At 44.1% G+C, this 22,898-nt stretch overlaps 1 protein-coding gene across 1 annotated transcript in view; it reads left to right on the top strand.

Annotated features, from left to right (window-relative positions):
* The first annotated feature begins 372 nt into the window (after window positions 1-372).
* The window catches only part of RRAS2 (RAS related 2), a 37,908-nt gene continuing 15,382 nt past the window's right edge, over window positions 373-22,898 (top strand). Inside the window, exon 1 of the mRNA XM_075326542.1 lies at window positions 373-610. Coding sequence (XP_075182657.1) covers window positions 509-610 — 102 coding nt within the window. The 5' untranslated portion in view covers window positions 373-508. The remainder of the gene's footprint in view (window positions 611-22,898) is intronic.

The following is a 22,898-nucleotide window of genomic DNA, read 5'->3' on the forward strand; positions in this document are numbered from 1 at the left end:
TGCACTCACTATTCTGCTGGTGCAGTCACTGTGTACATACATTACTGCTCCTGAGTTACTTGTAGGGAAGATGTAACGTCACCTGAAGTGGGGGGGGCTGTGACGTCACATCTAGTGGAGCAATGACGTCAGCTGTTCGCCGCGCTGAGGTCAGCTGTAGTTCGATGTCCCGCGATGCTTTACGGCTGGTCACGTCACGTGACTTCAGAGTAGTGGGTGTGGCGGTGCCCGGATTCTGATAACAGCAGAGCTCCGCCCCTGCTCCCGGGTAATTAGTGCTTTAGCATTAATAGAGCGGGTTTTAGCTAGTGACGCTGAGGCTCCTCCCCTAGCTCCTGGCTCCTCCCCTAGCTCCTGGTGGACACGTTATGGTCACCCTCTGGTTTTGCCATATGCAGATGTGACGTTAACCACGCCCTAGTCTCTGCATTTGCATAGCCCCGCCCCCGGAGCGGCAGCGCTGTCGCGGCCCCCGCACGGACGGCAGAGTGTGAGGCGCCGGCCCGGGATGTCCGGCTGGAAGGAGGCCGCGCTGCAGGACAAGTACCGGCTGGTGGTGGTCGGTGGCGGCGGCGTGGGCAAGTCTGCGCTCACCATCCAGTTCATCCAGGTGCGGGGCCCAGTGCTGGAATGTGCGGACGGCGCCGGGTCCTAGCGCCCGCCGGGTGTGACTGAGACACAGTGTATGTGTGTGTGTGTATATATATGGGTGTGTGTGATGATGGGGGGTGTAGTCCTGTGTGTGTGTGTGTGTGTGTGATGGGGGGTGTAGTCCTGTGTGTGTGTGTGATGATGGGGGGTGTAGTCCTGTGTGTGTGTGTGTGTGTGTGTGTGTGTGATGGGGGGTGTAGTCCTGTGTGTGTGTGTGTGTGATGGGGGGTGTAGTCCTGTGTGTGTGTGTGATGGGGGGTGTAGTCCTGTGTGTGTGTGTGTGTGTGTGATGGGGGGTGTAGTCCTGTGTGTGTGTGTGTGTGATGGGGGGTGTAGTCCTGTGTGTGTGTGTGTGTGTGATGGGGGGTGTAGTCCTGTGTGTGTGTGTGTGTGTGTGATGGGGGGTGTAGTCCTGTGTGTGTGTGTGTGATGGGGGGTGTAGTCCTGTGTGTGTGTGTGTGTGATGGGGGGTGTAGTCCTGTGTGTGTTGATATGGGGGGTGTAGTCCTGTGTGTGTTGATATGGGGGGTGTAGTCGTGTGTGTGTGTTGATATGGGGGGTGTAGTCGTGTGTGTGTGTTGATATGGGGGGTGTAGTCGTGTGTGTGTGTTGATATGGGGGGTGTAGTCCTGTGTGTGTGTTGATATGGGGGGTGTAGTCGTGTGTGTGTGTTGATATGGGGGGTGTAGTCGTGTGTGTGTGTTGATATGGGGGGTGTAGTCCTGTGTGTGTGTTGATATGGGGGGTGTAGTCCTGTGTGTGTGTTGATATGGGGGGTGTAGTCCTGTGTGTGTGTTGATATGGGGGGTGTAGTCCTGTGTGTGTGTTGATATGGGGGGTGTAGTCCTGTGTGTGTGTTGATATGGGGGGTGTAGTCCTGTGTGTGTGTTGATATGGGGGGTGTAGTCCTGTGTGTGTGTTGATATGGGGGGTGAAGTCCTGTGTGTGTGTTGATATGGGGGGTGTAGTCCTGTGTGTGTGTTGATATGGGGGGTGTAGTCCTGTGTGTGTGTTGATATGGGGGGTGTAGTCCTGTGTGTGTGTGTTGATATGGGGGGTGTAGTCCTGTGTGTGTGTTGATATGGGGGGTGTAGTCCTGTGTGTGTGTTGATATGGGGGGTGTAGTCCTGTGTGTGTGTTGATATGGGGGGTGTAGTCCTGTGTGTGTGTTGATATGGGGGGTGTAGTCCTGTGTGTGTGTTGATATGGGGGGTGTAGTCCTGTGTGTGTGTTGATATGGGGGGTGTAGTCCTGTGTGTGTGTTGATATGGGGGGTGTAGTCCTGTGTGTGTGTTGATATGGGGGGTGTAGTCCTGTGTGTGTGTTGATATGGGGGGTGTAGTCCTGTGTGTGTGTTGATATGGGGGGTGTAGTCCTGTGTGTGTGTTGATATGGGGGGTGTAGTCCTGTGTGTGTGTTGATATGGGGGGTGTAGTCCTGTGTGTGTGTTGATATGGGGGGTGTAGTCCTGTGTGTGTGTTGATATGGGGGGTGTAGTCCTGTGTGTGTGTTGATATGGGGGGTGTAGTCCTGTGTGTGTGTGTGTGTGTGTGTGTGTGTGTGTGTGTGTGATGATGGGGGGTGTAGTCCTGTGTGTGTGTGTGTGTGATGATGGGGGGTGTAGTCCTGTGTGTGTGTGTGTGTGATGATGGGGGGTGTAGTCCTGTGTTTGTGTGTGATGATGGGGGGTGTAGTCCTGTGTTTGTGTGTGATGATGGGGGGTGTAGTCCTGTGTGTGTGTGTGATGATGGGGGGTGTAGTCCTGTGTGTGTGTGTGATGATGGGGGGTGTAGTCCTGTGTGTGTGTGTGTGTGTGTTATGATGGGGGGTGTAGTCCTGTGTGTGTGTGTTATGATGGGGGGTGTAGTCCTGTGTTTGTGTGATGATGGGGGGTGTAGTCCTGTGTTTGTGTGTGATGATGGGGGGTGTAGTCCTGTGTTTGTGTGTGATGATGGGGGGTGTAGTCCTGTGTTTGTGTGTGATGATGGGGGGTGTAGTCCTGTGTGTGTGTGTGTGTGATGGGGGGTGTAGTCCTGTGTGTGTGTGTGTGTGTGTGATGGGGGGTGTAGTCCTGTGTGTGTGTGTTGATGGGGGGTGTAGTCCTGTGTGTGTGTGTGTGTGTGTTATGATGGGGGGTGTAGTCCTGTGTGTGTGATGATGGGGGGTGTAGTCCTGTGTTTGTGTGTGATGATGGGGGGTGTAGTCCTGTGTTTGTGTGTGATGATGGGGGGTGTAGTCCTGTGTTTGTGTGTGATGATGGGGGGTGTAGTCCTGTGTGTGTGTGTGATGATGGGGGGTGTAGTCCTGTGTGTGTGTGTGTGTGTGTGTGTGTTATGATGGGGGGTGTAGTCCTGTGTTTGTGTGTGATGATGGGGGGTGTAGTCCTGTGTTTGTGTGTGATGATGGGGGGTGTAGTCCTGTGTTTGTGTGTGATGATGGGGGGTGTAGTCCTGTGTGTGTGTGTGTGTGATGGGGGGTGTAGTCCTGTGTGTGTGTGTGATGGGGGGTGTAGTCCTGTGTGTGTGTGTGATGGGGGGTGTAGTCCTGTGTGTGTGTGTGATGATGGGGGGTGTAGTCCTGTGTGTGTGTGTGATGATGGGGGGTGTAGTCCTGTGTGTGTGTGTGTGTGATGATGGGGGGTGTAGTCCTGTGTGTGTGTGTGTGTGTGTGTGTGTGATGATGGGGGGTGTAGTCCTGTGTGTGTGATGATGGGGGGTGTAGTCCTGTGTGTGTGATGATGGGGGGTGTAGTCCTGTGTGTGTGTGATGGGGGGTGTAGTCCTGTGTGTGTGTGATGATGGGGGGTGTAGTCCTGTGTGTGTGTGATGATGGGGGGTGTAGTCCTGTGTGTGTGTGTGATGGGGGGTGTAGTCCTGTGTGTGTGTGATGGGGGGTGTAGTCCTGTGTGTGTGTGTGATGGGGGGTGTAGTCCTGTGTGTGTGTGTGATGGGGGGTGTAGTCCTGTGTGTGTGTGTGTGATGGGGGGTGTAGTCCTGTGTGTGTGTGTGTGTGATGATGGGGGGGTGTAGTCCTGTGTGTGTGATGATGGGGGGTGTAGTCCTGTGTGTGTGATGATGGGGGGTGTCCTGTGTGTGATGATGGGGGGTGTAGTCCTGTGTGTGTGTGATGGGGGTGTAGTCCTGTGTGTGTGTGATGGGGGGGTGTAGTCCTGTGGTGTGTGTGATGATGGGGGGTGTAGTCCTGTGTGTGTGTGATTGTGTAGTCCGGGTGTAGTCTGTGTGTGGTGTAGTAGTGTGGGGGTGTAGTCCTGTGTGTGTGTGTGATGGGGGGGTGTAGTCTGTGTGTGTGTGATGATGGGGGGTGTAGTCCTGTGTGTGTGTGTGTGATGGGGGGTGTAGTCCTGTGTGTGTAGTGTGCGTGAGGGGGTGTAGTCCTGTGTGTGTGTGATGGGGGGTGTAGTCCTGTGTGTGTGTTGTGATGGGGGGTGTAGTCCTGTGTGTGTGTGTGATGGGGGGTGTAGTCCTGTGTGTGTGTGATGGGGGTGTAGTCCTGTGTGTGTGTGTATTGGGGGGATGTAGTCCTGTGTGTGTGTGTGTGATGGGGGATGTAGTCCGTGTGTGTGTGATGGGGATGTAGTCTGTGTGTGTGTGTGTGATGGGGGATGTAGTCCTGTGTGTGTGTGTGATGGTGTGTGTGTGTGTGATGGGGGATGTAGTCCTGTGTGTGTGTGTGTGATGGGGGATGTAGTCCTGTGTGTGTGTGTGATGATGGGGGGGTGTAGTCCTGTGTGTGTGTGTGTGTGATGATGGGGGGGTGTAGTCCTGTGTGTGTGTGTGTGTGATGATGGGGGGTGTAGTCCTGTGTGTGTGTGTGTGTGATGATGGGGGGTGTAGTCCTGTGTGTGTGTGATGATGGGGGGGTGTAGTCCTGTGTGTGTGTGATGATGGGGGGGGTGTAGTCCTGTGTGTGTGTGTGTGATGATGGGGGGGTGTAGTCCTGTGTGTGTGTGTGATGATGGGGGGGTGTAGTCCTGTGTGTGTGTGATGATGGGGGGGTGTAGTCCTGTGTGTGTGATGATGGGGGGGTGTAGTCCTGTGTGTGTGTGTGTGTGTGATGATGGGGGGGTGTAGTCCTGTGTGTGTGTGTGTGATGATGGGGGGGTGTAGTCCTGTGTGTGTGTGTGTGTGTGTGTGTGTGAGATGATGGGGGGTGTAGTCCTGTGTGTGTGTGTGATGATGGGGGGTGTAGTCCTGTGTGTGTGTGTGTGTGTGTGTGATGGGGGGTGTAGTCCTGTGTGTGTGTGATGAAGGGGGGTGTAGTCCTGTGTGTGTGTGTGTGTGTGTGTGATGATGGGGGGTGTAGTCGTGTGTGTGTGATGATGGGGGGGTGTAGTCCTGTGTGTGTGTGTGATGATGGGGGGGTGTAGTCCTGTGTGTGTGTGATGATGGGGGGTGTAGTCCTGTGTGTGTGTGATGATGGGGAGTGTAGTCCTGTGTGTGTGTGATGATGGGGGGTGTAGTCCTGTGTGTGTGTGTGATGATGGGGGGTGTAGTCCTGTGTGTGTGTGTGATGATGGGGGGTGTAGTCCTGTGTGTGTGTGTGATGATGGGGGGTGTAGTCCTGTGTGTGTGTGTGATGATGGGGGGTGTAGTCCTGTGTGTGTGTGTGTGTGTGATGATGGGGGGTGTAGTCCTGTGTGTGTGTGTGGTGATGGGGGGTGTAGTCCTGTGTGTGTGTGTGATGATGGGGGGTGTAGTCCTGTGTGTGTGTGTGATGATGGGGGGTGTAGTCCTGTGTGTGTGTGTGATGATGGGGGGTGTAGTCCTGTGTGTGTGTGTGATGATGGGGGGTGTAGTCCTGTGTGTGTGTGTGATGATGGGGGGTGTAGTCCTGTGTGTGTGTGTGATGATGGGGGGTGTAGTCCTGTGTGTGTGTGTGATGATGGGGGGTGTAGTCCTGTGTGTGTGTGTGATGATGGGGGGTGTAGTCCTGTGTGTGTGTGTGTGATGATGGGGGGTGTAGTCCTGTGTGTGTGTGTGTGATGATGGGGGGTGTAGTCCTGTGTGTGTGTGTGATGATGGGGGGTGTAGTCCTGTGTGTGTGTGTGATGATGGGGGGTGTAGTCCTGTGTGTGTGTGTGTGATGATGGGGGGTGTAGTCCTGTGTGTGTGTGTGTGTGATGATGGGGGGTGTAGTCCTGTGTGTGTGTGTGTGTGTGTGTGTGTGTGTGTGTGTGTGTGATGATGGGGGGTGGTCTGGCTGTGGCCGGTCCCCCCGCGCTCGTCGCCCTCTGGCTGTGGCCGGTCCCCCCCGCGCTCGTCGCCCTCTGGCTGTGGCCGGTCCCCCCGCGCTCGTCGCCCTCTGGCTGTGGCCGGTCCCCCCGCGCTCGTCGCCCTCTGGCTGTGGCTGGTCCCCCCGTGCCTCATCCTATCTGTACACAGTATGACGGTGTGTGACTTGCCTCCGCAGGGTGAGTAATGTGCGGGGGGTCCTCAGCGTGAGGCGCCATGTTTTGTGGTCGGGGTGGACGCAGCTGTTGTTGCTCAGGCCTCGTGCTGCCGGCTGTCACTTGCGGCTTGTGAGGTTGTGTGTGACTGTAGCTGAGCACGTGCTGTGCCCCCCCCACCCTCGGTCTTCCCGGCTGTATGGCCGCCATTGCCCCCTCCGGGCCGGTTCCTGCGCTCTGGCCCGCTGATGTCAGTGCAGATCTCACCACAACCCGAACAGGCGCAAACCCCAATGGAGCAGAGTCTTGTGGAGGAAGACGTCACCGACTGACGGCCCCGTACCCCCGCCAGAATCTACCACCCAATATAAAGGGGCAGTATGAGGGATGAGGGGGCTCCATGCATCTCACAGGTCATGTATCCTGACTGTGCTGCCAGGAGGTGGAGGAGCCTCCACACACAAACCAAATCCAGCGCTCTGCCCCCTGCCAGAAGCTGTCACCGCAAATATAGCCAAGAGGTTCAGAGCAGCTAGAAATCCAACCTGGAGACCCCCGACCAGAGATTACAGGGGTAAACACCAGCATTTCCTGTACTCCAGTCACCTCCAGAGCTGCACTCACTATTCTGCTGTTACATCGTGTCTTATCCTCCTGTCACCTCCAGAGCTGCACTCACTATTCTGCTGTTACATTCTTATCCACTAGTCACCTCCAGAGCTGCAGTCACTATTCTGCTGTTACATCGTCTTATCCTCCACTCACCTCCAGAGCTGCACTCACTATTCTGCTGTTACATTGTCTTATCCTCCAGTCACCTCCAGAGCTGCACTTACTATTCTGCTGTTACATCGTGTCTTATCCTCCAATCTCCTCCAGAGCTGCAGTCACTATTCTGCTGTTACATCATGTCTTATCCTCCAGTCACCTCCAGAGCTGCAGTCACTATTCTGAGGATTTCTAGCCTCGTCTCAGTTTCGCGGCTCCGTCCTCTACCTGCCTCAGTGTTGTTCTCCGGCCTCCACATTCCCGGACTCTATGGAGGGGCTGCAGCTGTTGACCTCCTCATAGCCCAGAGACCCCGGGATTCGGTCACTGAAACTCTAATTAGACTTTGGAATCTTAATCTCTTTACTGAAATAATCTATAAATGTCGCGGAAAACAGACGCCGAGACCGCGACATATATATATATATATATATATATATATATATATATAACTGTATAGAAGACCACCCCCTCCCCACCATGGGGGGCAACATTATACCGCCAGGGAGTAAACCACCCCATGTACTAAATAGTGGCTATAACTGTACACACCGATTACAGAAGCAAGTCTGCTACATAGGGGCAGTATTATAGTAGTTATATTCTTGTACATAGGGGCAGTATTATAGTAGTTATATTCTTGTATATAGGGGGCAGTATTATAGTAGTTATATTCTTGTATATAGGGGCAGTATTATAGTAGTTATATTCTTGTACATAGGGGCAGTATTATAGTAGTTATATTCTTGTATATAGGGGCAGTATTATAGTAGTTATATTCTTGTACATAGGGGCAGTATTATAGTAGTTATATTCTTGTATATAGGGGGCAGTATTATAGTAGTTATATTCTTGTACATAGGGGCAGTATTATAGTAGTTATATTCTTGTATATAGGGGGCAGTATTATAGTAGTTATATTCCTGTACATAGGGGCAATATTATAGTAGTTATATTCTTGTATATAGGGGCAGTATTATAGTAGTTATATTCTTGTACATAGGGGCAGTATTATAGTAGTTATATTCTTGTACATAGGGGCAGTATTATAGTAGTTATATTCTTGTACATAGGAGCAGTATTATAGTAGTTATATTCTTGTATATAGGGGCAGTATTATAGTAGTTATATTCTTGTATATAGGGGCAGTATTATAGTAGTTATATTCTTGTACATAGGGGGCAGTATTATAGTAGTTATATTCCTGTACATAGGGGCAGTATTATAGTAGTTATATTCTTGTATATAGGGGCAGTATTATAGTAGTTATATTCTTGTACATAGGGGCAGTATTATAGTAGTTATATTCTTGTACATAGGGGACAGTATTATAGTAGTTATATTCCTGTACATAGGGGCAATATTATAGTATATTCTTGTATATAGGGGCAGTATTATAGTAGTTATATTCTTGTACATAGGGGCAGTATTATAGTAGTTAAATTCTTGTATATAGGGGGCAGTATTATAGTAGTTATATTCTTGTACATAGGGGGCAGTATTATAGTAGTTATATTCTTGTACATAGGGGGCAGTATTATAGTAGTTATATTCTTGTACATAGGAGCAGTATTATAGTAGTTATATTCTTGTATATAGGGGCAGTATTATAGTAGTTATATTCTTGTACATAGGGGCAGTATTATAGTAGTTATATTCTTGTACATAGGGGGCAGTATTATAGTAGTTATATTCTTGTATATAGGGGCAGTATTATAGTAGTTATATTCTTGTATATAGGGGCAGTATTATAGTAGTTATATTCTTGTATATAGGGGCAGTATTATAGTAGTTATATTCTTGTACATAGGGGACAGTATTATAGTAGTTATATTCTTGTATATAGGAGCAGTATTATATTAGTTATATTCTTGTACATAGGGGGCAGTATTATAGTAGTTATATTCTTGTACATAGGGGGCAGTATTGTAGTAGTTATATTCTTGTATATAGGGGCAGTATTATAGTAGTTATATTCTTGTATATAGGGGCAGTATTATAGTAGTTATAGTCTTGTACATAGGGGCAGTATTATAGTAGTTATATTCTTGTACATAGGGGCAGTATTATAGTAGTTATATTCTTGTATATAGGAGCAGTATTATAGTAGTTATATTCTTGTACATAGGGGCAGTATTATAGTAGTTATATTCTTGTATATAGGAGCAGTATTATAGTAGTTATATTCTTGTATATAGGGACAGTATTATAGTAGTTATAGTCTTGTACATAGGGGCAGTATTATAGTAGTTATATTCTTGTATATAGGGGCAGTATTATAGTAGTTATATTCTTGTATATAGGGGGCAGTATTATAGTAGTTATATTCTTGTATATAGGAGCAGTATTATAGCAGTTATATTCTTGTACATAGGAGCAGTATTATAGTAGTTATATTCTTGTACATAGGGGACAGTATTATAGTAGTTATATTCTTGTATATAGGAGCAGTATTATATTAGTTATATTCTTGTACATAGGGGGCAGTATTATAGTAGTTATATTCTTGTACATAGGGGGCAGTATTGTAGTAGTTATATTCTTGTATATAGGGGCAGTATTATAGTAGTTATATTCTTGTATATAGGGGCAGTATTATAGTAGTTATAATCTTGTACATAGGGGCAGTATTATAGTAGTTATATTCTTGTATATAGGAGCAGTATTATAGTAGTTATATTCTTGTACATAGGGGCAGTATTATAGTAGTTATATTCTTCTATATAGGGGGCAGTATTATAGTAGTTATATTCTTGTATATAGGAGCAGTATTATAGCAGTTATATTCTTGTACATATGAGCAGTATAGTAGTTATATTCTTGTACATAGGAGCAGTATTATAGTAGTTATATTCTTGTACATAGGGGGCAGTATTATAGTAGTTATATTCTTGTATATAGGAGCAGTATTATAGTAGTTATATTCTTGTATATAGGGGCAGTATTATAGTAGTTATATTCTTGTATATAGGGGGCAGTATTATAGTAGTTATATTCTTCTACATAGGGGCAGTATTATAGCAGTTATATTCTTGTATATAGGGGCAGTATTATAGTAGTTATATTCTTGTACATAGGGGCAGTATTATAGTAGTTATATTCTTGTATATAGGGGCAGTATTATAGTAGTTATATTCTTGTATATAGGGGCAGTATTATAGTAGTTATATTCTTGTATATAGGGGCAGTATTATAGTAGTTATATTCTTGTATATAGGGGCAGTATTATAGTAGTTATATTCTTGTACATAGGAGCAGTATTATAGTAGTTATATTCTTGTACATAGGGGGCAGTATTATAGTAGTTATATTCTTGTACATAGGAGCAGTATTATAGTAGTTATATTCTTGTACATAGGAGCAGTATTATAGTAGTTATATTCTTGTATATAGGGGCAGTATTATAGTAGTTATATTCTTGTACATAGGGGGCAGTATTATAGTAGTTATATTCTTGTATATAGGGGCAGTATTATAGTAGTTATATTCTTGTATATAGGGGGCAGTATTATAGTAGTTATATTCTTGTATATAGGGGCAGTATTATAGTAGTTATATTCTTGTACATAGGAGCAGTATTATAGTAGTTATATTCTTGTACATAGGGGGCAGTATTATAGTAGTTATATTCTTGTACATAGGAGCAGTATTATAGTAGTTATATTCTTGTACATAGGGGCAGTATTATAGTAGTTATATTCTTGTATATAGGGGCAGTATTATAGTAGTTATATTCTTGTATATAGGAGCAGTATTATAGTAGTTATATTCTTGTACATAGGAGCAGTATTATAGTAGTTATATTCTTGTACATAGGGGCAGTATTATAGTAGTTATATTCTTGTATATAGGAGCAGTATTATAGTAGTTATATTCTTGTATATAGGGGGCAGTATTATAGTAGTTATATTCTTCTACATAGGGGCAGTATTATAGCAGTTATATTCTTGTATATAGGGGCAGTATTATAGTAGTTATATTCTTGTACATAGGGGCAGTATTATAGTAGTTATATTCTTGTACATAGGAGCAGTATTATAGTAGTTATATTCTTGTACATAGGGGGCAGTATTATAGTAGTTATATTCTTGTACATAGGAGCCGTATTATAGTAGTTATATTCTTGTACATAGGGGCAGTATTATAGTAGTTATATTCTTGTACATAGGGGGCAGTATTATAGTAGTTATATTCTTGTATATAGGAGCAGTATTATAGTAGTTATATTCTTGTACATAGGGGCAGTATTATAGTAGTTATATTCTTGTATATAGGAGCAGTATTATAGTAGTTATATTCTTGTACATAGGGGCAGTATTATAGTAGTTATATTCTTGTATATAGGGGCAGTATTATAGTAGTTATATTCTTGTATATAGGAGCAGTATTATAGTAGTTATATTCTTGTACATAGGGGAAGTATTATAGTAGTTATATTCTTGTATATAGGTGGCAGTATTATAGTAATTATATTCTTGTACATAGGAGCAGTATTATAGTAGTTATATTCTTGTACATAGGGGCAGTATTATAGTAGTTATATTCTTGTACATAGGGGCAGTATTATAGTAGTTATATTCTTGTACCTAGGGGCAGTATTATAGTAGTTATATTCTTGTATATAGGAGCAGTATTATAGTAGTTATATTCCTGTACATAGGGGCAATATTATAGTAGTTATATTCTTGTACATAGGAGCAGTATTATAGTAGTTATATTCTTGTACATAGGGGCAGTATTATAGTAGTTATATTCTTGTACATAGGGGCAGTATTATAGTAGTTATATTCTTGTACCTAGGGGCAGTATTATAGTAGTTATATTCTTGTATATAGGAGCAGTATTATAGTAGTTATATTCCTGTACATAGGGGCAGTATTATAGTAGTTATATTCTTGTACCTAGGGGCAGTATTATAGTAGTTATATTCTTGTATATAGGGGCAGTATTATAGTAGTTATATTCTTGTACATAGGGGACAGTATTATAGTAGTTATATTCTTGTACATAGGGGACAGTATTATAGTAGTTATATTCTTGTATATAGGAGCAGTATTATATTAGTTATATTCTTGTACATAGGGGGCAGTATTATAGTAGTTATATTCTTGTACATAGGGGGCAGTATTGTAGTAGTTATATTCTTGTACATAGGGGCAGTATTATAGTAGTTATATTCTTGTACATAGGGGGCAGTATTACAGTAGTTATATTCTTGTACATAGGGGCAGTATTATAGTAGTTATATTCTTGTATATAGGGGCAGTATTATAGTAGTTATAGTCTTGTACATAGGGGCAGTATTATAGTAGTTATATTCTTGTATATAGGAGCAGTATTATAGTAGTTATATTCTTGTATATAGGAGCAGTATTATAGTAGTTATAGTCTTGTACATAGGGGCAGTATTATAGTAGTTATATTCTTGTATATAGGTGGCAGTATTATAGTAATTATATTCTTGTACATAGGAGCAGTATTATAGTAGTTATATTCTTGTACATAGGGGCAGTATTATAGTAGTTATATTCTTGTACATAGGGGCAGTATTATAGTAGTTATATTCTTGTACCTAGGGGCAGTATTATAGTAGTTATATTCTTGTATATAGGAGCAGTATTATAGTAGTTATATTCTTGTATATAGGAGCAGTATTATAGTAGTTATATTCCTGTACATAGGGGCAGTATTATAGTAGTTATATTCTTGTACATAGGGGCAGTATTATAGTAGTTATATTCTTGTATATAGGAGCAGTATTATAGTAGTTATATTCCTGTACATAGGGGCAGTATTATAGTAGTTATATTCTTGTACATAGGAGCAGTATTATAGTAGTTATATTCTTGTACATAGGGGGCAGTATTATAGTAGTTATATTCTTGTACATAGGGGCAGTATTATAGTAGTTATATTCTTGTACATAGGGGCAGTATTGTAGTAGTTATATTCTTGTATATAGGAGCAGTATTATAGTAGTTATATTCTTGTACATAGGGGCAGTATTATAGTAGTTATATTCTTGTATATAGGAGCAGTATTATAGTAGTTATATTCTTGTACATAGGAGCAGTATTATAGTAGTTATATTCTTGTACATAGGGGGCAGTATTATAGTAGTTATATTCTTGTACATAGGGGCAGTATTATAGTAGTTATATTCTTGTACATAGGGGGCAGTATTATAGTAGTTATATTCTTGTATATAGGAGCAGTATTATAGTAGTTATATTCTTGTACATAGGGGCAGTATTATAGTAGTTATATTCTTGTATATAGGAGCAGTATTATAGTAGTTATATTCTTGTACATAGGGGCAGTATTATAGTAGTTATATTCTTGTATATAGGGGCAGTATTATAGTAGTTATATTCTTGTATATAGGAGCAGTATTATAGTAGTTATATTCTTGTACATAGGGGAAGTATTATAGTAGTTATATTCTTGTATATAGGTGGCAGTATTATAGTAATTATATTCTTGTACATAGGAGCAGTATTATAGTAGCTATATTCTTGTATATAGGGGCAGTATTATAGTAGTTATATTCTTGTACATAGGGGCAGTATTATAGTAGTTATATTCTTGTACATAGGGGCAGTATTATAGTAGTTATATTCTTGTACCTAGGGGCAGTATTATAGTAGTTATATTCTTGTATATAGGAGCAGTATTATAGTAGTTATATTCCTGTACATAGGGGCAATATTATAGTAGTTATATTCTTGTACATAGGAGCAGTATTATAGTAGTTATATTCTTGTACATAGGGGCAGTATTATAGTAGTTATATTCTTGTACATAGGGGCAGTATTATAGTAGTTATATTCTTGTACCTAGGGGCAGTATTATAGTAGTTATATTCTTGTATATAGGAGCAGTATTATAGTAGTTATATTCCTGTACATAGGGGCAGTATTATAGTAGTTATATTCTTGTACCTAGGGGCAGTATTATAGTAGTTATATTCTTGTATATAGGGGCAGTATTATAGTAGTTATATTCTTGTACATAGGGGACAGTATTATAGTAGTTATATTCTTGTACATAGGGGACAGTATTATAGTAGTTATATTCTTGTATATAGGAGCAGTATTATATTAGTTATATTCTTGTACATAGGGGGCAGTATTATAGTAGTTATATTCTTGTACATAGGGGGCAGTATTGTAGTAGTTATATTCTTGTACATAGGGGCAGTATTATAGTAGTTATATTCTTGTACATAGGGGGCAGTATTACAGTAGTTATATTCTTGTACATAGGGGCAGTATTATAGTAGTTATATTCTTGTATATAGGGGCAGTATTATAGTAGTTATAGTCTTGTACATAGGGGCAGTATTATAGTAGTTATATTCTTGTATATAGGAGCAGTATTATAGTAGTTATATTCTTGTATATAGGAGCAGTATTATAGTAGTTATAGTCTTGTACATAGGGGCAGTATTATAGTAGTTATATTCTTGTATATAGGTGGCAGTATTATAGTAATTATATTCTTGTACATAGGAGCAGTATTATAGTAGTTATATTCTTGTACATAGGGGCAGTATTATAGTAGTTATATTCTTGTACATAGGGGCAGTATTATAGTAGTTATATTCTTGTACCTAGGGGCAGTATTATAGTAGTTATATTCTTGTATATAGGAGCAGTATTATAGTAGTTATATTCCTGTACATAGGGGCAGTATTATAGTAGTTATATTCTTGTACATAGGGGCAGTATTATAGTAGTTATATTCTTGTATATAGGAGCAGTATTATAGTAGTTATATTCCTGTACATAGGGGCAGTATTATAGTAGTTATATTCTTGTACATAGGAGCAGTATTATAGTAGTTATATTCTTGTACATAGGGGGCAGTATTATAGTAGTTATATTCTTGTACATAGGGGCAGTATTATAGTAGTTATATTCTTGTACATAGGGGCAGTATTGTAGTAGTTATATTCTTGTATATAGGGGCAGTATTATAGTAGTTATATTATTGTACATAGGAGCAGTATTATAGTAGTTATATTCTTGTATATAGGTGGCAGTATTATAGTAGTTATATTCTTGTACATAGGGGCAGTATTATAGTAGTTATATTCTTGTACATAGGGGCAGTATTGTAGTAGTTATATTCTTGTATATAGGGGCAGTATTATAGTAGTTATATTATTGTACATAGGAGCAGTATTATAGTAATTATATTCTTGTACATAGGAGCAGTATTATAGTAGTTATATTCTTGTACATAGGGGCAGTATTATAGTAGTTATATTCTTGTACCTAGGGGCAGTATTATAGTAGTTATATTCTTGTATATAGGAGCAGTATTATAGTAGTTATATTCCTGTACATAGGGGCAATATTATAGTAGTTATATTCTTGTACATAGGGGCAGTATTATAGTAGTTATATTCTTGTACCTAGGGGCAGTATTATAGTAGTTATATTCTTGTATATAGGAGCAGTATTATAGTAGTTATATTCCTGTATATAGGGGCAGTATTATAGTAGTTATATTCTTGTATATAGGGGCAGTATTATAGTAGTTATATTCTTGTACATAGGGGACAGTATTATAGTAGTTATATTCTTGTATATAGGAGCAGTATTATATTAGTTATATTCTTGTACATAGGAGCAGTATTATAGTAGTTATATTCTTGTATATAGGAGCAGTATTATAGTAGTTATATTCTTGTATATAGGAGCAGTATTATAGTAGTTATATTCTTGTACATAGGGGGCTGTATTATAGTAGTTATATTCTTGTATATAGGGGCAATTTTTATTATAAAACAAACAAATACAATTATAAAAACACAAAATTGCCCGAAGAAAACACAAATCACTGCATTCTGCCGTCACATATACAAAAGCACTAAATAATCACATTACATGCATAAATAAATGATGAAGTCCACCGTTAGCAGAGAAAGAGGGAGAGAAAACAAAAAAAACAAAAACACACCATATCTCCTAACTGAACCTCACATTCCTCCATAATGTTGCGTTCCTCTGACTCCTTCCAATTTCTATGGCTTTGATCCACCGGAGCTGGGACATAACCTGATCGGCTGCAGCGGTGTGATCAAATGGCTCATTGTGCAGCGATACCCGGGTCCTCATGTGCCAGTGGTAGTACTTGATGACACTAATTATGATATACATGGTCTCTCTGTCGATATTACTGACATTAGAGGGGACACCGTACACTATGTCAGGATACTTTAGGGTCCGCAGTCTGGGGATTTGGAGACGATCGGACACTTCCTCCCGGATCTTCCTTCCTCCCCAGCAATCACATATAAAGTGATCCATAGTCTCCTCCTGCCGACAACCAAGGGGACAGGTCCGATCAGAGACGCTCAGAAACTTCAGATTCCCCCTGACAAAGAGCCGACTATGGAGCGAAAGCCAAGTAATATCGAACAGTTTGGAAGGAAGTCGTCTCCCGTTCAGGAACCTGAGACTGTCCTGAAGGGTGGTCGTGACACAGTCCCTCAGGGCCAGTGGAGAATGGAAGAAGGTCCCACATATCCGAGCATACAGGTCTCTTCTCGTGTTGCTCTCAATGTAAGACCTCTCCAGTCCCCACTTCCTGACACACTTCAGACCATAGTCCAGATACTGGGGGAGGTGGTCACCCGTCCATCTCCTCCTCTTGAGACCGCCGCCTCGCACCCAAGACTCTGCAAAAGGCAATATCCAGTACCTGATACTATTCACCCACAGGGAGCTACTGTTTGAGTCCATGTTCCCAAAATTCACCTTCAGAAACAAGGAGTCAAAGAAAACCCTTGGATTCAACATATCCAACCCCCCCTCTCTCCGCTGTAAGTACGTTACTCCCCTCTTTATTAGGTTCAGCCTATTCCCCCACAAGAGCTGGAAGAACAGGCTGAAGAGCCTCGCTGAGAAAGGCTCTGGCAAAGGGAAAATGACAGAGACATACAAAAACACGGGGACCAGGTAAGTCTTCAACATAGTGACCGTTTCTCTGTAGGTCAGCCTCCAGTTCTTCCATCGCTGAACCTTCACATTTCCGGTTTCCAATTTCTCCTCCCAATTTAGCCTGGCATTATCATCCCTCCCGAATTTAACCCCTAGGATCTTAATATGGGTGGAGGCATTGGCAAACTGCGGCAGATCAAAGCCGGGATCAGTGTCTAATGTCCACAGAGCTGGACTCTTCTCAAGGTTGACCAGAGACCCGGAGGCCTCTGAGTAGCTTCTGATGGACACAGATAACATCTGCACCTCACGAGGATTGGAGATCACCAACGTCACATCATCCGCATAGGCAACAACATTCAGAGGCAAGCAGTGGGGGACCGACACCCCCTGAAAATCGCACTCCTGCAGTGACCTCAGAAACGGGTCCAGGGCAAAAACATACAGGAGTGGACTCAATGGGCAGCCCTGTCTCACCCCTGCCTCAACTCCAAAAGTGTCACCCTGCCAACCATTAATCAGAGGAAAGCTCACCGCCTCTCTGTACAGTGTCTTCAGCCAATCCACAAATTTTCCCGGAATACCGTACTTTGACAAAGTCGCCCACAGATAGTCATGATCAACCCTGTCAAAGGCTTTAGCCTGGTCCAGACTCACAACATATCTCCCACACCGCTGAGCTTTACATCTCTCGAACATCTCCCGTATCGAGATGACTGCTCCAGAGATGTTCCGCCCTTTTACTGTGCCAAACTGAGAGCCTGCCAACAGTGCCGGAGACAAACAAACTAATCTAGAAAAGAGGATCTTTGCCAGAATCTTCCTGTCCACATTCAGGAGGGCAATCGGCCTCCAGTTCCTGATGTCGCTCGGCTCTTTACCCTTAGACAGCAGAACCAACGAGGAGACTCTCATGGATGGAGGCATCAGGTGAATTTCTAGGCAATTGCTATACACATCCACAAGGATTGGAGCCAGGAGGTCTCTAAATTTCTTATAAAACTCTGCAGTAATACCATCTGGACCTGGTGCCTTCTTCAGACATAATTTATTAATAGCCTCCTTAACTTCCTCCACCGTTAATTTTGCTGTCAAAGGAGAAAAGTCCAGATCATAAGTATCAGGCACTGGAGTTGCCTCCAAGAATTGAGCCATCTTATTTCTATCCAAAACCTTCCTCTGAAACAAGTCAGCATAGTAAGATCTCACCACCCCCAGGATACCCTCCCGTGAATCCTGCAATACACCCTGGGAATCAGTGAGACCTGTGACCATTTTCTTGGCCACCCTCTCCCTGCAATTCTCAAACGGATCAGGGGCCCCTAAGGACCCATAATCTCGCTCAAGAACCAGGGAGGTGTACCTACTGTACTGATACTGCCTTATCTCAGATTTCAGCCGGTTAATCCTTACTCTGTCATCCCCACCCGCCGAATACAATGACTCCAATTCTTTACGCAGTCTTAGGTACTGGCTGTACTTATTCCTCCCTTTATTAACTGACAGTCTCTGCAAGAGGGATCTGATATCCTCCTTGACGTCCTCCCACCAGTCGGTCATGTTGTCATAGAAGTCAGCCCTGTCTAGATGAAGCTCCATAAGGGAGTGGATACGACTCTGGACATAAACATCATCCAGGAGACTGGAATTAAGCCTCCACAACCCTCTACCAATGTCCGGACGGGTAGAGACTCCTAGGCACAAGCACAAAGCGAGGTGATCAGAGTAAGGGACGACCTTCTCACTCAGGGCGCCGACAGCCTCAGTAGGACTCACAAACACAAAATCTATCCTACTGCTTCTGTTGGAACAAGAATATGTGAACTTAGGCTGCCGACCTCCCTGTGTGAAAGCGTCAGTCAGCCCTGCCTGTGTTATGATGTTCCGTAGGACCTTACCATCCCTGGTCACTGTCCTGCCTGAGGAACTGTCACCTGATGTCAGTATCGCATTAAAGTCCCCCGCCATCACCACTGGAAGAGAAGTGAAGAGGTAAGGCTTGACATCATTATAAAGCTGGATCCTGTCAGTCACTGTCTGTGGCCCATAGATGTTAATAAGCCGGAGTCGCCTACCATGGATAGTGACTTCCAGAACCAGACACCTCCCCATGACCACCTCCGTCATCCTATGTACAGTCACGTCATTGGTGCTAAACAGGACAGCGACCCCGGCGTAAGGCTCCACAGCCAGTGACCAGAATGATGGACCGGACCGCCATTCCCTCTCAGCCTCCCTCATAAGCCCCAGAGATGTCAGTCGCGTCTCCTGTAGGAAGATGACATCAGTGCCCAGGTATCTGAGATGTTCATATACCGTATGTCTCGTCCTCCTCACCTTAATACTATTCACATTACTCGAGGTTACTGTTAATGAGAACCCGGCCATCACAACACAGTATAAAAGGAGCAGAGTAACAGCCATCATCATGAATCAAAGATGTTCTGTCCACCACTGGTGTCCATGTCAGTCTCTACCTGAGGGTCTACAGAAATGGGCTTCCTTTTCGGCGGGGGATGGTCCTCTATGTCCCTGTCACATTCAGCATCAATTTTCCTCAACTCGTTCTCATAGTCCTCATCATTAGACTCTGATAACACCCCATACCTGCCGGACACGACCATCACTTCAGCAGAACCCTGGACCTTCTTGCTAGCACTCTGACCAGAGTCATATTCTGCCTCAGGTTTACGAGAGGACGCATTTTTTTTCTTCCTCTTATTGTGCTTAACGCTCCAGTCCTCAGATACAAAGAGTGATGCAGAAGAGGGGCCTACCTGAGGCTGCTGGACCTGAGGGACAACCTCCATGTTCCTCTTTGTACCCTGCTGCTCTGGTGTCACATGGGCGGACTCCTGGTGGGCATCTGAGTTGGTCGGTATCTCTCCTGACATTACATCCTCCTCCTGAGCCTCTGCCACCAGCTCAACTACCTCCTGAGCCTCAGCCCCTGCCATTACATCCTCATCCGGTAACTCTCTGCAGATGTTGTGCCAGGCGTCTGGACAGTCCCTGTGAGGATGGCCCATCTTACCACAGAGGTTGCACCGGACGTCCCGACAATCTGCAGCGACATGGCCAATTTCCCCACACAGGCTGCACTTCACCACAGTACAGGCATTGGCCAGATGACCCTTTCCACCACATTTGAAGCATTTTCTGGGCTGCCCGGGGTAGTAACATCTCCCCTTCTCCCTCCCAATGAAGAAGGAGTTGGGTAGGTGGGCAGTGATATTATTATATTGCCTCAGCTTCACCTGTACCTTCCACCCCATTGTCCTCATCCCTGACCTTGGTGAGATCAGAGACGAGGTCACAATGTCTCCGGAGCCACACCTCGATGTCCTGTGGGGGAACGGCCTCATTCCAGAAGGTGACATTTACAGTAACAGTATCTGGCCTGGAAATGGGAACCAACAAAAACTCATTCCAGCCCTCGGTGTCCCTGAACTTGGGATAATGGGCCCAGAATCTGTCCAGATCACCAACGAGCTTGAAACTGACCTCATAGCCCTGCCTGTCCTGCAAATTAGAGACGGCCAGTATCTCATGTACCACAAACCCCATCTGGCGGCACAGCAGCTCCCTCACCACATATCTGCGCTGCGGCAGATCCTCCTTGGGACCCATGTACTTAAAACGCACAACATTGATACGTTTAAACGTCTGGCCAGTATACCTGGCACTAGAGGTGAAGGATGGGGCACCGCGGCTCCAGGCATTCCTGGGGGGCACCTGCTGGGTCACACTGGGCTGACTGACAGGGAGAGGATCTGCAGTAGGGGGGGCTGTCACACCTTGTGGACTAGATGGTAAAGGGGGATAGTCACATATGTCATGTACATTAACATGAGCAGCATCATTATTAGACAGCGCAACGTCCATCACAGATTGTGAATCCCCTCCAGCCCCCGACCCCACAGGCACAACGTCACTATGCCCAGGCTGTGCACCGGCCTCATCAGCACAATCAGTCTCAGATATACTGTCCTGCTCCTGTGAGGAGCATGCTGAGACTTGTGGTGCCTCTGCTGGAGTCTGAGGCGTATGCTCCTGTTCAGACTCTACAGGCTGTCCCTGCTGCTGCAGTGGTGCCCCCTCCTGGAAGCAGAAGCGTGCAGCCTGTACCACCGGCCGTGCCTGCTGCTGGGGGGTCTCGTCCTGAACAGTCTCTGACTTTATGTGGGGGGTCCTGGTCTCCACAGCACAGTCTTGTGTATAGGAGGCAAACCGCTCCCGATTCACGTAGGTCTCCTTCAGGGGCCCCATCGCCTCCAGACAACAGTCCATGTCCTGTACCACCCCGGCCAGCTCCACACCCAGCGCATTCAGCCTCATGTCATACGTGGCATTGTTATCAGGGTGACTGGTCTTCAGGGGCCCCATCGCCTCCAGACAACAGTCCATGTCTTGTACCACCCCGGCCAGCTCCACACCCAGCGCATTCAGCCTCATGTCATACGTGGCATTGTTATCAGGGTGACTGGTCTTCAGGTGGTAAATAAAGTCTATTTCACTTTGCAGCATTTGTTTATGTGTCTGCAACTCACCCATCTTCCTTACCAGTCCAGGTATCTCATCCGCTAGCTGCAGCTCGGGCGCACGCCCCGTCTCCACAGCTTCAGGCTTGGCCACAGGTGCAGGGACCTTGAATACAGGCTTGTCAGAGGCCTCCACCACAGATGATTTCATGGTGGCCTTGCTGGACCCAGGCACTGGGACTTGCTTACCGCTGGCACTGGACTGCGACCTGGTGCGGCCTGAGCTCGCCATGCCGGACACCACATGCTGCTGCTGGAGATTCTCTTGCAGGGTCTGCTTCTCCAAAGATGTCCTCTGTCTGCGGGCCGGAGAGCTGAGCTGCACAGCTGACGCTGATGGAAGCTGAGCTCCTGGCTGGAGCTGTGCACTGACCGGGGGATCTCTGGAGGAATCACAACACTTAACACTTTGTTTCTTTTCTTCACTCACTTCTGGCTTCATTACTGCACTTGGAGTTTGTTTACCTCCCAAAACAGGACACATGGATTCCTTACTTTCTCCTTTCCTGCTGGAGCTTTGTGCTATAGTCACAGGCCTCACAGTGACTCTGGGGGTGGTATTCCCAATGGAAGAGGCCTGGGAGCCGTGTCCCAGTGTAGGCCGGGAAGCCTGGGCCTTGCCTGGGGAGCTTCCCCGCCCAGGGGGGCCCCGCCCTGGGCTTGCTCCAGACATCAGGAGAACTGCTCACACACAACCTCACAGCTTGGGGGCAGTATTATAGTAGTTATATTCTTGTACATAGGGGCAGTATTATAGTAGTTATATTCTTGTACATAGGGGCAGTATTATAGTAGTTATATTCTTGTATATAGGGGCAGTATTATAGTAGTTATATTCTTGTACATAGGGGGCAGTATTATAGTAGTTATATTCTTGTATATAGGGAGCAGTATTATAGTAGTTATATTCCTGTATACAGGGGGCAGTATTATAGTAGTTATATTCTTGTATATAGGAGCAGTATTATAGTAGTTATATTCTTGTACATAGGGGGCAGTATTATAGTAGTTATATTCTTGTACATAGGGGCAGTATTATAGTAGTTATATTCCTGTACATAGGGGCAGTATTATAGTAGTTATATTCTTGTACATAGGGGCAGTATTATAGTAGTTATATTCTTGTACACAGGGGCAGTATTATAGTAGTTATATTCTTGTACATAGGGGCAGTATTATAGTAGTTATATTCTTGTACATAGGGGCAGTATTATAGTAGTTATATTCTTGCATATAGAGGCAGTATTATAGTAGTTATATTCTTGTACATAGGGGGCAGTATTATAGTAGTTATATTCTTGTACATAGGGGGCAGTATTATAGTAGTTATATTCTTGTATATAGGGGCAGTATTATAGTAGTTATATTCTTGTACATAGGGGGCAGTATTATAGTAGTTATATTCTTGTACATAGGGGGCAGTATTATAGTAGTTATATTCTTGTACATAGGGGGCAGTATTATATTAGTTATATTCTTGTACATAGGGGGCAGTATTATAGTAGTTATATTCTTGTATATAGGGGCAGTATTATAGTAGTTATATTCTTGTACATAGGGGGCAGTATTATAGTAGTTATAT

This window comes from Anomaloglossus baeobatrachus, chromosome 10 (genome assembly GCF_048569485.1).
Source record: "Anomaloglossus baeobatrachus isolate aAnoBae1 chromosome 10, aAnoBae1.hap1, whole genome shotgun sequence".
In the NCBI taxonomy this organism is placed as follows: domain Eukaryota; kingdom Metazoa; phylum Chordata; class Amphibia; order Anura; family Aromobatidae; genus Anomaloglossus; species Anomaloglossus baeobatrachus.